This window comes from Crocodylus porosus, unplaced genomic scaffold (genome assembly GCF_001723895.1).
Source record: "Crocodylus porosus isolate Cpor-Errol unplaced genomic scaffold, CroPor_comp1, whole genome shotgun sequence".
In the NCBI taxonomy this organism is placed as follows: Eukaryota; Metazoa; Chordata; order Crocodylia; family Crocodylidae; genus Crocodylus; species Crocodylus porosus.
The window spans coordinates 45,671,197-45,688,454 of NW_017728943.1; the positions used below are offsets into that span (position 1 = coordinate 45,671,197).

Below are 17,258 nucleotides of genomic sequence, written 5' to 3' on the forward strand. Positions count from 1 at the left end.
GCATCAAGTCCATGAAGCTTGAAGCTGTATGATCTTTCCTGAATGACTGCCCTTGGGATAGAAAGGAAACAATCCACATCCCCACTGGGCCCAGCCAGCCTTTTCACTTTCTTTTAGTCTTGGTGCTGTACCATACAGAGAAATGTTGCTGTCTGGTTCAGAAAGAAATATACCTACACTCAGTTCTACTCACACTTGCATCTCAGTAGAGGATCCTCAACAGCAGTTTCTAAGTAACAAGGTTTCCAGTCCTAACAGTTAGGGTGTTTTGCAGGAAAAATCAGAAGAGAGTCAGAACAACAAGGCAGGCAGATGCTAATGTCAGGAACGCACCAAACCACAGCCCCCCATTACATACAACAGGCACTCACACAGCAGTGTTAAGTTGCTGACAGTAAGAGCTTTAATAAAGAAATGACAAATGTGATACGTCATCAACAGTATGGTATACTTTAATCAACTGTGAATAATAGTTCATATTCTATTCTGACAGAGTAAACTTTGCACTTTTTTAAATTCAGTTTCACACATACAAGACTGCTGGTGTTATTCTCTACCCATGTGCCACTAACCAAGCTAAAACAGTCAACATCACACCAGTAAAAACCCATAAGTCTCAACATTTATATAATAAAGCTAAATAAAAAAACAGCAAAAAAAATTCCCAGTAGAAATATGATACACTAGCTCTCCATGACAGAAATAAAGATAGTGATATCATATCACCTCCATGTTAAAGACAGGGTGGAGGTGCACCTTATAGACTAACTGAATCGAACATACTATCTACATCTGATGAAGTGAGCTGCTGCTCATGAAAGTTTCTGCAGCTGATTCAGCTAGCCAATAAAGTGGACTTCTATCCTGCTTTCTGATTAACATGGCTAATTACACCCCTCTCCATGTTAAAGATTTAGGTTTGAAAGGATCTTGCCGGGTATTTAAAACTAAATCTATTTAGGATTTACATTTACATTCAGAGTATATTTTATTAATCCTTCAGATGTAAAAACTGATTAGTTATTTTTCACTGACCTCTTAAAAATATTTCCCTTAATATGGATTAGAGCTTCCTGGAGATACTGCTTTTAGTTGATTGCTCTGGGTAGCTTCCCACTTGATGAATATTCTTAAAAATTGAGGTTGTTACAGCCTCTGTCATAAAAAAAAAGAGGACTGAGATAATAAACAGTACGTTGTAAATAACCATCTGATAAGGCTGTGCTAAAGTGTATTACTAAGTTCTGGTTTTGGATCTTAACTGCATTAAAAGGGGATCTTCATTTTACCCAACAACTTTGACTTTTTTTGTTTTATGTACCACATTGAACATGGAGCCTTAAAATAACTTCAAATATACAAGTGGCTTTATCTCAAGATAAACTGTTTTTTTAAAGCTTAATAATAAGGCATGAAATTAAATAGACTAACAGATTCTAGTGTTTAAGTTGCAGGCTGCCTTACAAAGCTTAGGTAAATTGATTCTGCTGGGTTTACTTTTAGTGAAGGAAAAAACCTGAAACTTTCCAACATTTTACAGGTAGGGAATTCCTCACAGGCTTTAACTTTTCAACCACCGCATTGTTTTGGGGATTTTTTGGCTTTTGTAAGAACTCCTAATAAGGGATTACATACACACGCACACACACATGCACACGCGTTTCAGAAACTAATAGCAAAATGGCAAATGGCAAACAGCAGCCAGGAACACTGGTGGTGGCATTTGTTGAACCTCCTGATCATTTACGACTATGTAGAGATGTGATGTAGCCCAGTAAACAATCATTGCACACAAAATGGTTTTACTTTGAAATTGCTGTTAGATTCTGAAACATCCTTGCATACAGTTTTTAAACAGACAGGCCATTTACCTTCATTACCAAAATGAACGATGCTATTTTGAAATAATTTTCCTTTGATCCAGTTTCAAAATTACTGTTTGACATGGTCAGAAGCAAAATAAACAACTACTAGTGTATTTAGTTTTAAAAGCATTTAATGACATAGCATATATTTAACAGATAGGGTAAAAGTCTAGAGGTACAGTTCCATACAACTGAAAGCCAGTTCCAGTACTACCTGACTACAGGCCCAGTCATTGAGAGTTCATTCCTATTAAATGTAGTTTCTGATTGTGCAGTAAGATGAAAATTTTTCATTACAATAGTTACAGTGACAGAGAATGCACACTATGTATCAAATAGCAAGGTAATGTAGCAAAATTATAACACACAGTGCTGTAGCTGACAAGCAAGTAACCATTTGAGTAACATTACTTTTGATTCCCAGTAAATGCTTCAGTTCCACTTTTACACTTATCAATGATTTTTAAAGGGTTTATTATACATCTAGTCTTATTATACTTTGTACTAGAATTATCTGAAACATACAATATAATGTATTTCAGCAAAAAAATCGAAATTACAGATTATTTAAAACTGTATCAGTATGCTAATCCTTCTTGTACACCAACATTCTTAACTGTCGTACTGGATGCAGAAAAGCTTCAGGTTGTGTTAATAACTGATGCCAGGATACAAATGGTTTGTCCGTAAGTTAATGCATATACCTGCACTCTGTTACAGCAAAGATAATACACTATCATTTTAATAAAGGTTAGAACTGTAATGGGAGGCTCTACTAGTCAAGACTCAGCATAACAACCTTAAATGGAAGTGAACACGTTTGAAAATTTGTACAGTTGTCTTCAATGTGCACAGGTAATTTGTAAGCACCGCTGCCTTGCATACCAATATCACTAGAAGTGGGTTATTTTTCAAGACAGCCTCACAAAATTGAGGAACAGTTTAAATATTAAGATCTAATCTACATTAACTTCATTAAAAAAAACAAAAACAAAATCTGGTCCTCCCTCTCGTACAGAAGCTGCCCAATGCACCTCAAACATTTGTAACTTTAGATTTTTTTTTTGTTGGCTTTTTTAAATGCTCTATAAATAAAAAAATTTAAATCACATTGAGGAACATTAGGCACAGATAGTAATGTATTGGTTCTGAGCTTGCATGCTGGAATTCCACTGGAAAGGTCAGAGAAGTGCAGGGTGTGTGTGGAGATGGAGTTCACTTCTTTTTACCAAAAAGGCTGAATCTCTTCTCTTTGTCTTTTTCTTTGTCCTTCTCCCGCTTGCCAGGACTGGATTCGCTGGTTATTGTAACACTGGCTGGCAGGGTTTGGGCACGACTAGAAGCTGGAGTGCTTTGTGTGCTTGGAGACACTTCGATTTTGTCAGAGGAGATAGCTGATGTGATCGCCTGAATCCATGTGTTCATTTCCTCCTTCCACAAACAAAGTTACATTGCAGTTAAAATCAATGCATCAGACTTTTCCATCATTCCCTCAACAAGGCACTTGATACGGAAGTAGGAAGTTAAAGAGAAATTGGCCCTGTAATCCTCCTAAAGTATGCATGTGTCCTGCACCTACACTTTGCAGGTGTGGATTAACTACTGCAGAAGATACAAATATTACAACGTGCACCTTAGAAGCCCCTCTTTCCTAACCCTATGAGTTTTTCAGGAGCAAACTGTAATGCTAGTAGACCTATAAGGATAGGGGCATGCACATATAATGGAGACTACGATTTTACCCAAGATTTTTCTTTTCCTTATCACGCAGAGGTAGAATAATGACATACACAACATAAAACAAGGGAAAAGAAGGAGGGTGAAAAGAACTTACATCATCTTTGGCTTGGAAGAGGTACTCATTGCCATCACTTAGTCTGCAATTAAAAACAAACAACCATCACATATCTTACTGTGTACCACATACAAGACCAAATTCTGCTCATTTGACCCAAATAACTGCACTGAACCAAAATGGAGAGCAGTAAATTTCATCATCCTGTTTTTTTCCCTTGCCTCTCTTACTACCTTGCTTCCATTTTGCCTATAAGCCATGGGTCTGGAGATTATGATCAACAGTCAAAATCTCTAAAGCAGGCCATTTAAAAAACAAACCAACTTGCCCCCAACGTACAGACTGGGCAACTATGCCAGTGGCAGGTATAACATCTACTATCTCATTAGGGTTACCACTGGCAGCTTTGTCACTAGACATGGAAGATTCCACATTTTATACCGTGACAGCTTTCGTATCAGGATCTGGAGAAGTTGCATCATTTTTGGTTTGGCAAGTCCTGAGAAAATGATCTTTAAAACCTACAAAAGGTACACTTTAGATATCTGATAGTCTCTACAGAATTTAAGTTCCAAAATAAAAGATAAACATGTAATTTATGCAGATTATATGAAGCTGTGTAATGATATAAAAGCTCTACTGAAACTTAGAAAAATATTGAATTGAAAGGATAAAGATGTGGATCTCAGACAATTCTCTCGCTTTCACTTGGGTGTAAATTGTCCACTTATCTAATGCAAACATCAATGGGCCTTTCAGGTTTTCATACCAGGTGAAGATGCAAGACTCTACAGGTAACATGTCTGTTGCAGGGGAGGGAGGTGGGCGAAAGGGGAGGGTATGGGTGCGTGTGCGCATGTGCAAGAGCACACACACACACACACTACATAGACAGCAACCTACAAGCATATGTATGCTTGCTAATTTGTAACTTTTTAAGGAGTAAGAGCTCAGAGACTTTTAAAACTTGTGACTTCAACTGTGAAACCAGCTTGGAAGCTCACTAACTACTTTAAAAGACCAAAATCTTAAATAAAGGAAAACCAAGAAATGCATGATTTCACAGTTTCGACAGCTATCTGCAATATTCTGAAACCTCTCTCAAGGGAGTGGGACATTTTACAGGCAATGACACATTCAGTGTCCTTGAAATTGTTTATTAGTAGCTTTCTTCCACCTGGAGATCGTGGATCTGGCTCTCTACTATATTGTGTCCATTTTCCCTTGGTGTACTTCTACTAATTTTATGCTGAAAACTTTTACCTAGGACACATTTAGTAACTTAATCTAAAACTGTATGATAAACATTAGCCACTGGAGAGAGGAGTGACAGTGACAAAACCCACTGGACAAGCCAGGTGGCAGAACCAGTTAAGTTACACAAGGCTGGAATTCCCTCTCTATCCTTCCAAATCCCAGAAATGAAATTAGTTCCAGTACAAGGTGCCAGGTTCATAGCATAAGTGCAGCGCACGTGGTGGCATAGTCTCTCTTCATACTGCTCTGTCTACGTTGTTTTTAAGGTAAGTCTCCAGGTCCATTTAATTCACTGGCCCCTTTGCTTGACTACAAACAAATATGTTAGCAGCTCATTAGGAACTAGGCAGAGAACAAAACTACATTTTAGAACTTTTCCACCACTGTTTAGCTAGACTAGGTTCAAAACAGTAACCTAGATGTGAGAGGTTCAATTATATTACTTGTATATTAAATATACAAGCCACTCCGCAACCTGAAGAATGGTGCAGGCAGCATTGCCTAAACCAGGGGTTTTCGACCTTTTTAAACAAGTGTACCCCTTTCTAACTCAAAGTTTCAGTCCATGTACCCCTTTATATTTTTCTCCTGTTTAAGGGGCAGGCAATGCACAGCCAGGGTGGAGTGAGGGACAGAGCTGCAAGAGCAGTTTGTCCAGGGGATGTGGGGTGGGGGGGTAAAGAAGGGCGAGCAGGCTCCTGCCGCTGTGTGCACCCCAGCAGGAGTCAGGGGGGGCACATGTCCCCCAGATGTGTGTGTGTGGAGTGGAGGCTGCAGGCTGGACTCTGTGTCCCGCTGCCCCAACAGCCATGCAACACAATGTGCCTGCTGCTACCGGGCAGGCAGGGGACAGACACATGCATACCAAAGACAGACAAAGCACTTGCAGACATGCAGACGCAGACGCACACAGATGCAGACACAGACACACCTCCCCCCAGCAGGTAAGTGTGTGTGGGGAAAGGGTGGGGCAGGGAGAGGGAAGAGGCTGGGGGGGCGGGAAGTGGAGAGAGTGCGTCTTCGTGCCCATGCCCAGAAGCAGGGCCATGGAGGTGAGGGCAGTGGTGGCCCTCTGTGGGGCCTTGCAAACCACTTTTCCTGCTGTCCCATCTGTAAAAGGAAAATAAAAATTCAAACTATCTTTGTAAGCCACTGTGAGACCTACAGATGAAAAGCATGACCTGTGGGATGTTTATGGACGTGGTATGACAATCTAATGGGCAATAAGGTGGACACCTGCTGGCAATAGTTATGACTTCATTGCTTCTTTAAAAGGCCACGGCGCCAGCACACGTTCAAATAATGGCATAATAGTGTCAGATTGCTGCTCCCAGCAGTTGTGCCTCCTGCCATGCCACAAATGCATGGCAGGACGTGCAATTTGGGGATCAGATGTCAACTGCACTACTACTACCTGCCAGTGCAGGGGGACCCCAAAATCATGATCCTGGGCACCCTTTGCATGGGCAAATTGAAAGTTGGGTGAGGGCAGCCCAGGGTGAACCAGTGCAGTGTCAGAACTGAGACTAACCACAAGGTGATTGTTGACCCTCACCCCAAGACCACACCAGAACCAGGCTGAGACTTCACTGAACTCTCAGCCTTGAGACCATACTCCAGTGTGGCCTCAAGCCTGGAACCAACAATCAGCTGATTGTAGTCTAAGCTCCAGGATCACATGTAAGGATGTCAGAAAAAACAAATGTCCAGCTTGTTTTTAAGGTCTCAGTGAGCAGGGACCCCAAGAGCAGAAAGTCTTCCCAGTCCTGTGCCCCCCTGGAGCTGCAGGGCAAGGCAGCCAATCTGCTGGGTGGTTGGGAGCCCTGTGGCTCCCTACAACTTAGGATGGTGCTTACCCTGCCCTGAAGCATTGGTGGGAGTTGAGAGGCAAGGCAAGCATCATGTTGGGTCATGGGAAGTCCTGAGGCTCCCTGAATCCCAGCTCAGCTGAACTCCACTTGATTAGGTACCCTGGGTTTTGTTTCCCCACGCAGAGATAGGCCATTTGGCTGTCAGCTTGGTGACAGGGGGAGCTGTCAATCAAGCCCCACTGTACAGCCAGTATCAAGCTGCAGGGTGGGGCTACCCAACAACATGTTTAATTTAAGGCAGAATGGAAACCAGGCACAAAAAAATGTAGCAAAGATTTTGGGAAATATTTTTGTGACTGGTTTCCTATTTTGTCCTACCATTAATTGCCTGGACTTATTACTACTTACGGCATGGTTAACACATTCATCTCATCCTAAGTGTACCTTTTCGCCAGGGGCCTAAGAAGAATTTTTCCACTTTCCTGTCAGAGGTCCTGCACCATGGTGGTAATCACTGGATCTCCTCCAATTTCAAAGTTTTGGGCCCTCTGTGAATATTTCTTTTTTTTTTTTTCCTCCCTTTTTTTTTTTTTAAACTTTAGAGAGATGCTGTTTGTCATGCTGAGTTGGCTCTCCCTTTGACACTGGCAGAAGCTATGTAACACTACAACTTTTAACTAGACATGGAAAATGAATAAGGCCCAAGACTTTGTGCACCCTTTGTTAAAGTCTTGGCCAAAATGTAAACATTATGTACTGACATTTTTAAAATCCTGGTCTCCTGGCAGTAGAGTTTCAAAAACAATCTTGTTTCAGTGCTAAAAAAACCCTGTTTAGAAGCCCAGCTGCTACAGCCCAAATACTTAACTAGTTAAAGGCCCCAACCTTGCAAAGGAATTTGCCTTTGGAGACCTGTGTCCCCACTGTTTCAGGAGGGATTGCCTGCATGGAACCAATTACATGATCAGGGCTGAACACTGAAAAAAAAACAAGTATCCACTCTAGAAATCTAGTTGACAGAAAAAGGTAAAAGAATTAGGAGAGCTGAAGCCACTACTCTTTGTTAAACTGAGGAAAGATGGACAAACAAGTAAGATGCAGAGATATAATCAAGGTGGACAAGAACGTGGTGCTCAGACTGTATGATAACAGGCTGCAGTTCTAACTCACTACTGAATCAATGTGGCTACATGCACTTATGATGTGTATTTACCACCATGTACCAGATTTTCACAGGGAAAATTAGCCTAACTTCACTGGAGACAATGATGCTCCTTTGTTTTATACCAGCTGAGCATCTAACATTCTCTCCTTGATGGCTTATGGCTTAAGTCAGCACAGTATGTACTCAGTGTGCATGCACCTTTAAGCAGGCAAGCATTGATGTTCGTGCAAAAGGAAATAGGACCCTATCTTTGGTGGTGAACTGGGGCCAATGGAAAGAAACAGTGTGCACTTCATACAGGTTTAACTTCAGTAAAACGGATGCCGGGTATTCAGTGCTAGGCAGCACCTGCTCCCCTTACTGACACTTTAATCAATGCTCACAATGAGCATAAGGGGAAGGGACAGAATCTAATCCAAAATAAACAACAGAAACTAGGGGTACACCGATAAGAGATTTTCAAGGAGGCACACCGGCGATACTGATCTGATTTCTAATACACAGCCCAGCAGCTTGAAGAGCAGTGTTCAGCTGGTAAGTCTGTTGTGGCGGAAGGGGCAGGGGAAGGGAAAGGGCATGGGGGTGCAGATCAAGGCCCCCGCAGTGAGAGAAGGAGCGGGGCTGAGGCTGCCCAGCTGGGGCAGGGCAGGGCATGGAATGGAACCACTGCCTGTCCAGGGGGCACGTGGAGTGGGGGTGGCTCCTGCTGCTGCGTGCATCCCAGGATGGCATGGAAGGCACATGCCCCCCGGATCTGGGCAGGGCAGAGTGAGATGCCTGTGCGGGCTGGGGCCAGGACTGTACCAGGCTCTTCCTGGTGGGGGCTGGGTCAGCCTGCACTAGGGGTAGGCAGCGGTGGTGCTACAGTAACCCAAAATTTGCTGTAGCCCTTCCCTCCCACCCCAAGTGCAGCCTGTGGCCCGTGCCCCGCATGCCCTCCTGGGGTGCACACAGTGGTGGGAGTGCACCACCCCCCCCGCAGCTCCATGCTCTGCTCTGCCCTAGCACCAGCCCCAGTCCCTCCCTCATTGTAGGAGCCTTGATCTGTCCCCGCCACATCCCTCCCCTCCCCTTTCACCACAACAGACTTACCAGCTGTACTCAGCTCTCCAGGCTTCTGGGCTGTGCTCCTCACAGCCTATGTGCTGCAGCTAAGTGCATGCACGGGGCAGTTATCAGCCAAATTACTGGCCGCATCAGGCAAAAAAGCTGATTTCTGATGCAATCGATTTTTTTTATACCGCTGCTGATCTGATATCAGACCAATGTATCAGTGCACCTCTAACAGAAAGAGAATTTAATCTTCTTTGACAACTGTGAAACAAGCAAATCTCATAATACACATTGCAAGATGCAACACCCAGACCAAAGACAGAGCTTGGGGGAAGCATACCCTCATATCCCTTTACAGGAGTTAAGCACAGTCAGGATTGTTTTGGGCCACTTAAGACTGTAGCCCCAAGCCTGCTGAACACCCACATATTGGACCTCATCACTCATCCCCTGGCACAGTCCACACTATATTTACAATGTCAGGGGTGAAAGTCAAACTTCTCCCTCTCTGACCCCTTGCCTGCAGTGTGATCAATACTCACCCCAGCAAAGGTCACATACACAGGGAGTCTGTGAAACCCTTCTGTACCCTATACCTCCTGTCTCACTGCCCTTAATTAGAACCAAACACAAAAGGAGACAGAGGGCACACTGATTCCTAGAAGGGCTGAGTTTCCTGTTTCTCAAGCGTTGGCTTTCTTGGTATCAGCCTGCTCACTATTTGTCTCTTTCTGATCCTCAGGTACAACTGCTTCAAGTTAATACAAATGGCTCACATGGACTGGACAGTCTAAGGCTGATCTTAGTGAGTTGCCCCTAAACAGCACTGTAGACACACGCATACTACCTAGTAGGTTGTAGTGCTGTGTCAGGGACAGACTACATTCCATAAAAGCTATTTACCAACAGAAAGATGCTCCAACCACTTTACCTTAGCTTGAACACGTGTTTCTTCTTTTTGTAATCAACTGCTACTTCACAGACTGCTTCTTTCAAACTGACAGGGATTTCATTGTGGTAAGGAATGCCAGAAGCGGCAGCCTTGGAATCTTTGTAGAAGCCCATCTCTTGGTTGTTTATAACGCAGTACACGTTATGCCAGGATCTTCAAGAAAGAGAAAGTAATCAAGACAAGTGCAAGTCTAATTCTCTTCACTAGATCATAAATCTGCCTGAAAAAAAGTTCAATTATCTGAGTCTACAATTATACCTTTAACTTAATTATATCTATTTGTATTATCTTACAATTATAAAGTGACACACATTCAGTCTGAGCTGGTGGATAAAGCATACTGCCTTGGTGATAAGAGGTCACATGCATCTTCACATAAAAGCTCTAGGCCATTACAAAACTGCTGATATTGTGCCAAATGGACCTGAGATTTGTAGGGCTCTTAGTAATATCACACTAGCATACAGTGAAAGTACTGTTTGAAAGACTGAAGAGTTTACATACTTGAAAAGGGAACTAGTTGACCTTTTAAATGAGTACACACTCTTAGATTTTTTCTAACACTATAAAATTTGTAGAGGGCCTGTATATAAAATTCTTGGCTCTTATGCACAAGTAGCTTTAGATTTTTTTTTTTTTTTTAATGATATGGCAAAGAAGAAATAGTAGAAACAAGGCTACCTGAATATTATCCAATATCTAACCATCTTCATGAAGTTTTACAGGCTGACAAGTTACTGTGGATTTTCTCAAATAACCTTTTCTCCAAGAATAGCATAACTCAAAAATAGCTGTCCTATGTGAAGTGGGCTTCTGTTTGAGGAACTGCTGTTGCCCCCACCCGTGCCCCCAAACAGCCACTATACTGTAATTCTAATCTCTCCCCCTTGGTTACTACCCAATATTCCATATTAACTCTCCACTCTCAACTTCCATCAATACTTTCCAGTAAAGTTATAGCCCTGGCTTCCACAGTACTTCCCCTCAGTGATCACTCAGCATCTGTTTTTGCCGCCACATGCAAACAAGAGCTTTGCTCCAAAGGAAATGCAGAGCCAGATCCTTAGAATCAATGAGGATAGATATAATCATTTTCACCAGTGGTTCTGTTCCGAGGAGATTACAGGATAGGTGGAAGGGGCCAGCATGTACATGGCTACAATCCTGGAAGCTCTGAATAATATTCTGATGCCTTTTTCTTTTCCTGTGGACTTCTAGCTGTGACATTACAGTAGGATTTGAGAGGTCCAAAATCAAGTCCCAGCTCTGCTACAATTTTTGTGTGTGAAGTCAGGCAAGTTGCTTCATTTCTTGGTTCTTGTGTTGTCTGTCCTTAAAATGGGGGACAACAACATTTTTCTTCTACCTTTGTCTGTCTTATCTATTTACACTGTCAAATCTTCAGGTGAGGCAACTCTCTTTTAACATGTGTTTATACCAGTGGTGACCAACCTTTCTGGCAGGTGTGCCACAAGCTCAGCTGTGGCTCTTCCCCCAGTGCTATTCTCATCTCTACCCCCAAAGGCATACCTAATATATGTCCTGAGACACTGGCACAGAGGATCAGAGCAGAGACAAAATGCTGCTGGGAGTGAGGTATCACCACAATCACTGCAGATTTATATGGTGAGTGAGGATCCAAAGACCCGAATCTGGTAAGGCTGCATGACCAGAGAAGGGTTAACCTGGCTCTTGGTGGTAGCACCTGACACCTCCTCTTGCAGCAGCACGGTGCTCCCACTCTGCTCCTCGAAGCCAGTGGCTCAAGGCCCCTGCTGGCTCCATCCTGGTGTTTCTATTTACTGCATGCTCAGGGTTTGTATGCCACAGAACATTAGCTGCCTTTTTACTTGTAACATGCATGCCGTGGGTTAGCCATCCTAGAACAACGGTGCCTCTGGGTTTGGCTGAGGCTTCTAGTAGCTGCTGTAATACAAACAACAAGGAGATCTACATGCTGGATAACAAATGATTAAGGGTCATGTCAACCAAAACGTCTGAGTGTTTGTAGTTGTTCTGAGGAGGCCATTATGATAAGCTGAACAGGGCTCCCAGAATGTTTGGATGTTTGCAGCAAAAAATAAAGCTAAATTCTAGGTTTCCTTGTTTTATTGGGAGATCTATTTAACCCCTAAGAGAGGTCTATCTGATCTGCAAAATATAGATTAGCAGGAGAATGTTACTCAAACTGTACGGGAATGCAGCATTCCCAAGATAAGAAGCTATTGCTTTGTTTACAAAAATGTTGGACAGTTTACACAGAGAGGTATTTTGTAAACTACAATGGGTCCTGATTGGATCAAAAGGAAAATGTACATAAGATATAGTAGAGATATATGTAAACAGTGGGGAAATAGCTGAAGCAACATAGGACCTCCTAAGAAGAGGCAAATGGATATCGTGTGGGATCCCAGAGAAGAGACAAAGTAATAACTAAAACAGCCTAAAACACAGTAAGTAACTTATCATGACTTGGTTCTTCTCTATCTGATAACTATTTAACTGTGACTGTTTAAATAAAGACAGCTGCTTCAATTGAGACAGCTTTTACATTGGGCTTTATATTATGTCCTTCACCTAACACAGTTTTTACTAAGATGCAAAACTTTTATTTGCATTAAACACTAGTTACTTTACCTGCTGGAGGCTTTCTTGCTGTGCGTCTCCCATTCATGTTTACGGTGCAAGAAGCCCTCCATCTGAGCAGATGGGGTCTCCTGTGTTTTGGCTGGAAGGGTAGCAGCGGTCTGAGCCTGAATGGCAGTCTTGGCTTTGCGGTCTGTTGTTGGGGAAGGAACAGGACTAGATTCTTTTGAACTTGTCCTCTGCTCTGCAGCTCCATTGACCATTTCATTTGTCTCTACTGTTTCTGCCATCTAGGAACAGCGAAGAAAACCAGTCAGTGAATAGCCTCACAAAGTTACACCCTCTTGCAGTTAATTTGCTCTCCTGCACAATGTGGCTGTGTATAAACTTTATCTATACAGTGAGACAGTCCAGTAAAATCATTCTCACACTTCATGAAGACACAGTAGGCCAAGGAAATTAGAAGGTATGAATTGATTAGTACCCATTTTATAGGTGAAGAAACAGGAATAACTAAACATCAGTGTGAGTTTTACTGCACTTTGCTCAGCTATTCAATCTCTATTTTTTTTTTTTTATATATTGTTCCTCCTAAATAAGAGACTTGATACCATTGCTAAGTGCTCAAAGACTTGCAACAGTAACAATCACACTTCTGTAAACATAAGAGAAAACAAGTTATACACATCAGCCACCTTACATACATTTTAACATTAATGTTGTAAGTTTAAAATAAAATAAACTAGAAACATATATTCAACAGAAAGTATCTTCTGTACTATTCAGGAGCATTCACAAAAACGCTATGTTGAGATATTTTGTACAACTGATTGGTTTCTGTAAATGCTCTTTAGCCCCACCCCCACTCCCCTCCTCCCAGGTGACACAACATAATCAAAACATGCAGAAATTAGGAAGATTACACCATGCATTTAATGTCCACAATCCCAGTTAGGATTTGGATCTTAAAGACAGGGAAAATGAGAGAAGTCAAACGTCAATTGATCAAGTTTGTTTCAGACTCTCTTATTAGGTAAATTGGATTTATGTTAAAGGAACTGGAAACCACCACAGTCACTCAACATCACACAGCTATTTACCCCCAAACAAAGACAGAACCAAGGCCTTGCCCATCACTCGCTTTGTTGATCGCGTTGCCTGCTGCACTGTGATCGAGATAGCCTAGACAGCAGCCAACTTTCCAGCAGCTCTGACTGGTCAAGCTGTCGACGTCTTCAGGAGCCATTCGTCCAAAACTCATTTTAAATTGGAATCCTAATGGCTATGTGCTTTTGAAATGCAGCTTGATCCCAGGTTTATTTTTCCCTGTACCATTACTTAGACGCGTAGAGCCATTGGTAGCAGCCCAGAAGTTACACAACCAGTGTGTAGCATTATTATTAGCGAGTTACTAAAGCTCAGTGCTGCTAATGCTCTAGTAGATTACAAACAGTCTGTACCATTTTTATGCAGACAAGCAGGTATTGGTAAATGGCACAATAATTAGACATTCCTACTGCCGCATAGGTCTAAACAATTCAAAAGCAGCAGAATTGTGTGACAAATTCTAAATTTGCTACCATTTTCATGAACCTATCAACTGTGGAATATTTCATCTTGCACCTTTGTACTTTAAATACAGAGCCCTAGAAAAAGCTAAGTGTAAACTTGTTATGCATATGGGAAGGGTTGGTTAACTGCCTTTAAACAAACTAAATCTTGAGTACAGACACTACACCACTGAAACAGGGAAAGAATCACAACTGATTTCAGGTATATTCAATCTACAGAAATCTATCGCTAGAGACATACAATCCTGTAGCCTGATTTTTTGGAAAAAGTGCCACTTGAGAATATCCACTTTAGACTATGCTTCTATTTCCCCATCAGTATTTTTTTTTAACATTAGCAAAATTGTCTCCAGCACTTATTCTGAAAACTGTATGAAATATACACTATTGGTGACTACCACTTTTAAACAAGTATAAAAATAAAACAAAATATGTTGCAGAAGAAAAAGATCCTAACGCTATCCTCTTTGGTTACCAAGATACAGATGGAAAGCAAATCAAGCCAACAATCTGTTCATGTCTAATAAAAGGAAAAGGCTATTTCACTAGTGACATCTTAATCACTGAACTTCAAACAAATTCTTATTTTTAAGAGACAGATTTGTTGTATACTGGGATTTTATGACATTTTAGGGAATAATTATTATAAATCATGGGACTTGTATACAGTCTATATACAATTGCAGATAACAGTAAATTAAATACTTGCCTATCCTTGTACAGTATAACACTATGAAATTAACTATAAGCTAGCTTCAGCATTTGCAGAATTTATCATATATTCTGTAGTAAGTACAGGGAGGATACAAGAATTTCACAGATAGAGGGACCCTTATCTATTCATCTTAGATAAAGCAGGCAATTTTTCAGTAAAGCCACTGCAAGTCTAGTTAGAATGATTTTACGGGAGAGAGAAATAACTCAGTGATGCAGTATGCAATCCTGTGGTTTTCAATGCTAACTGTCAGTTTTAATTACACAACAAGAACCATCTACTTCCACTCATAATTTAGCTACTGATTTTAATATCTGAACTGAAATTAAAAAAAACCACATATAGCAAACTAAAACAACTACAGTTAGGCTAGGCTATGAAAGCTTTTCAGATGCTCTTCACTGGGATTGTTTTTCTTTCCTATATTCTCCAAAATTAACAAAGTGAGCAAAATAAATTACACATGAACCACAAATATTTATGCAAAGAATGTGCCATGAAAATAGAAAAAATAATGGAAGCTAAATAAACTTTAATGGAAACATGCTTCAAGCATGCAGAGACAACACAACAGAGGACAAACGTTAATAGCAAACTGTACTGGTTACAACAATGTAACAGTTAGCACGCACAAATACATTTTTCTTCAGGGTGAATGTTTATGGGAGGTTAGTTGCAAGTACTTTAGAGGCTAGCTTCTATTTTTGAGGTATTTAAATCATTACTGTGACATGCAACAAGACAGCTGGTGATATGACTAGAAACACCTCTTTGATTTTCATAGTGCACGAAGCAACATTATACTGAGTTCATCATCTCGAGTCTGCACTGCAGCTCAGTGACTAGAGACATATGTGCCTTTTTCAAATGCTACTAAATTACAGTTTACAAACTATTCTGGTAGAGAAAGTTTACAGATTTTAAGAAAAAATGTAGGCCATAATTAATATGTGAAAATCTTTTACTCCTCCCTTACAATTTTATTCATTTGCCTTGCATTCAATTCTAGGAATAAAAAAATGGAACCGGTTTATATGTACCCATTCTTAACCAGAATATACTTGGAAGGCTCTACCACCTGCTAAATGTGAAGCAATAGCGCTGTTTTATATGGACTCTAATACTCTTAAAGGCACAAGAGACCCAGCACTTGTGTAGGGTAACCATGAGAACATTTGTTTATATTTTAAAGTAATTTAAATAAAGCATTAAGAAGCTATATGCTGTTATCCTGACAAAAGAAAAAAAAAGAAGACATGCATCATGAAATGGAAAGACAAGTTATAGCAAAAGTACAATTGTTGGAGAACATCCTATCTAGTCGTCTTCCTGACTTTATAAACTCAGCCAAAAAAGTTGCACTGCTCAGATAACTGACAGCAGCAGATACCAACTTTTAGTCACAAACAGCAAAACTGGCATACATTTGCTTTATCACAACACAAGGTTCATGAAATTGTGGGCTAAAAAGCTCTCCTGAACAGATCTACTTGCAGGGGGGAAAACTAACATGAAGATGCATTATAGAGAGATAACAAGTAATAAAAACAACACTGAAACAAAAGATGAAGGAGGTTATAGTAAGCCCTTGGAAGGCAGGTTCTTTGCAGAAGTTTTGTCATGTCACTGCAGGCCCTCTGAAATCCCTGCCACTTTTAATCACGACTTCACTTTATGCAGCTCTGGCTTTTAAAACCATCTGATCATTTTGTCATTCCAACAGAAAGGTGAACTGATGTGCTTTATTTAAATAGGGAGGAAGAAGAACACAGAAAAACTGCTTGACATCTCAGAGTATTAAAAGAATATGCATGCTGACCCAAAAGAAAGGACTGGCATTTTAAAGATAAAATACTAAAAGCTATTCCCTGCAACAGCCTGATCCCAGGGCTCTGCATTCTGCTGCTAACTTAATTACAAACTTTGGGTATTTTTATACGTGCTCTGGAATGCTCTAAAGTGCCTGCATGTCACATGCATCAGAGCACCCATGCATCACCGCGCTGAAAAAACAGCAATGGGGTGCTTTGAACTAAAGCTTATTTAACGTGTTTTATTTCAAAGTGCCCTGCCTCCATTTTTTCAGAGTGGGGATGCACAGGGATGCTGATATGTGATGCGGAAGGCTGCCAGAGCACGTCAATTTCCATGCTTCAGAAGACTCAATTAAATCAAGTCTGTTCCAACATACTGGTTTTTCAGTGCATTGGAGCAAGCTCCCTGCACGTCTATAGCAGCTGCTAATGCTTGTGGGCCTGAACCTGTCAGGTGCCTTTTCTTCTCAATTCCTTAAAGTGGCCCTTGGCCCTCAGGCTCATGCCAAGAGTCATAACAGGGAGCAGCAACATTTTTTGGCCTACTCTGAGCGGTTGTGGAATCAAAGTCTTCCAGAAGACGACACCTGACTTGAGACTTCTCCCAAAAGGTATCCAAGAGGTGAACAGATTTTCAAGCATTTTGTTGTTAAAAATAGATGCATTTACTGACA

The 17,258-nt window shown here is 41.2% G+C and overlaps 1 protein-coding gene across 2 annotated transcripts in view; it reads right to left on the reverse strand.

Moving 5' to 3' along the window:
• Positions 1–436: 436 nt before the first annotated feature.
• The window catches only part of SPTBN1 (spectrin beta, non-erythrocytic 1), a 135,820-nt gene continuing 118,998 nt past the window's right edge, over positions 437–17,258 (reverse strand). For both annotated transcript variants that reach the window (XM_019549292.1, XM_019549294.1), the window contains exons 32-35: positions 12,536–12,774; positions 9,878–10,051; positions 3,700–3,742; positions 437–3,296 (exon numbers count right to left, since the gene is read on the reverse strand). In XM_019549292.1, coding sequence (XP_019404837.1) covers positions 3,081–3,296; positions 3,700–3,742; positions 9,878–10,051; positions 12,536–12,774 — 672 coding nt within the window. In that variant the 3' untranslated portion in view covers positions 437–3,080. The remainder of the gene's footprint in view (positions 3,297–3,699; positions 3,743–9,877; positions 10,052–12,535; positions 12,775–17,258) is intronic.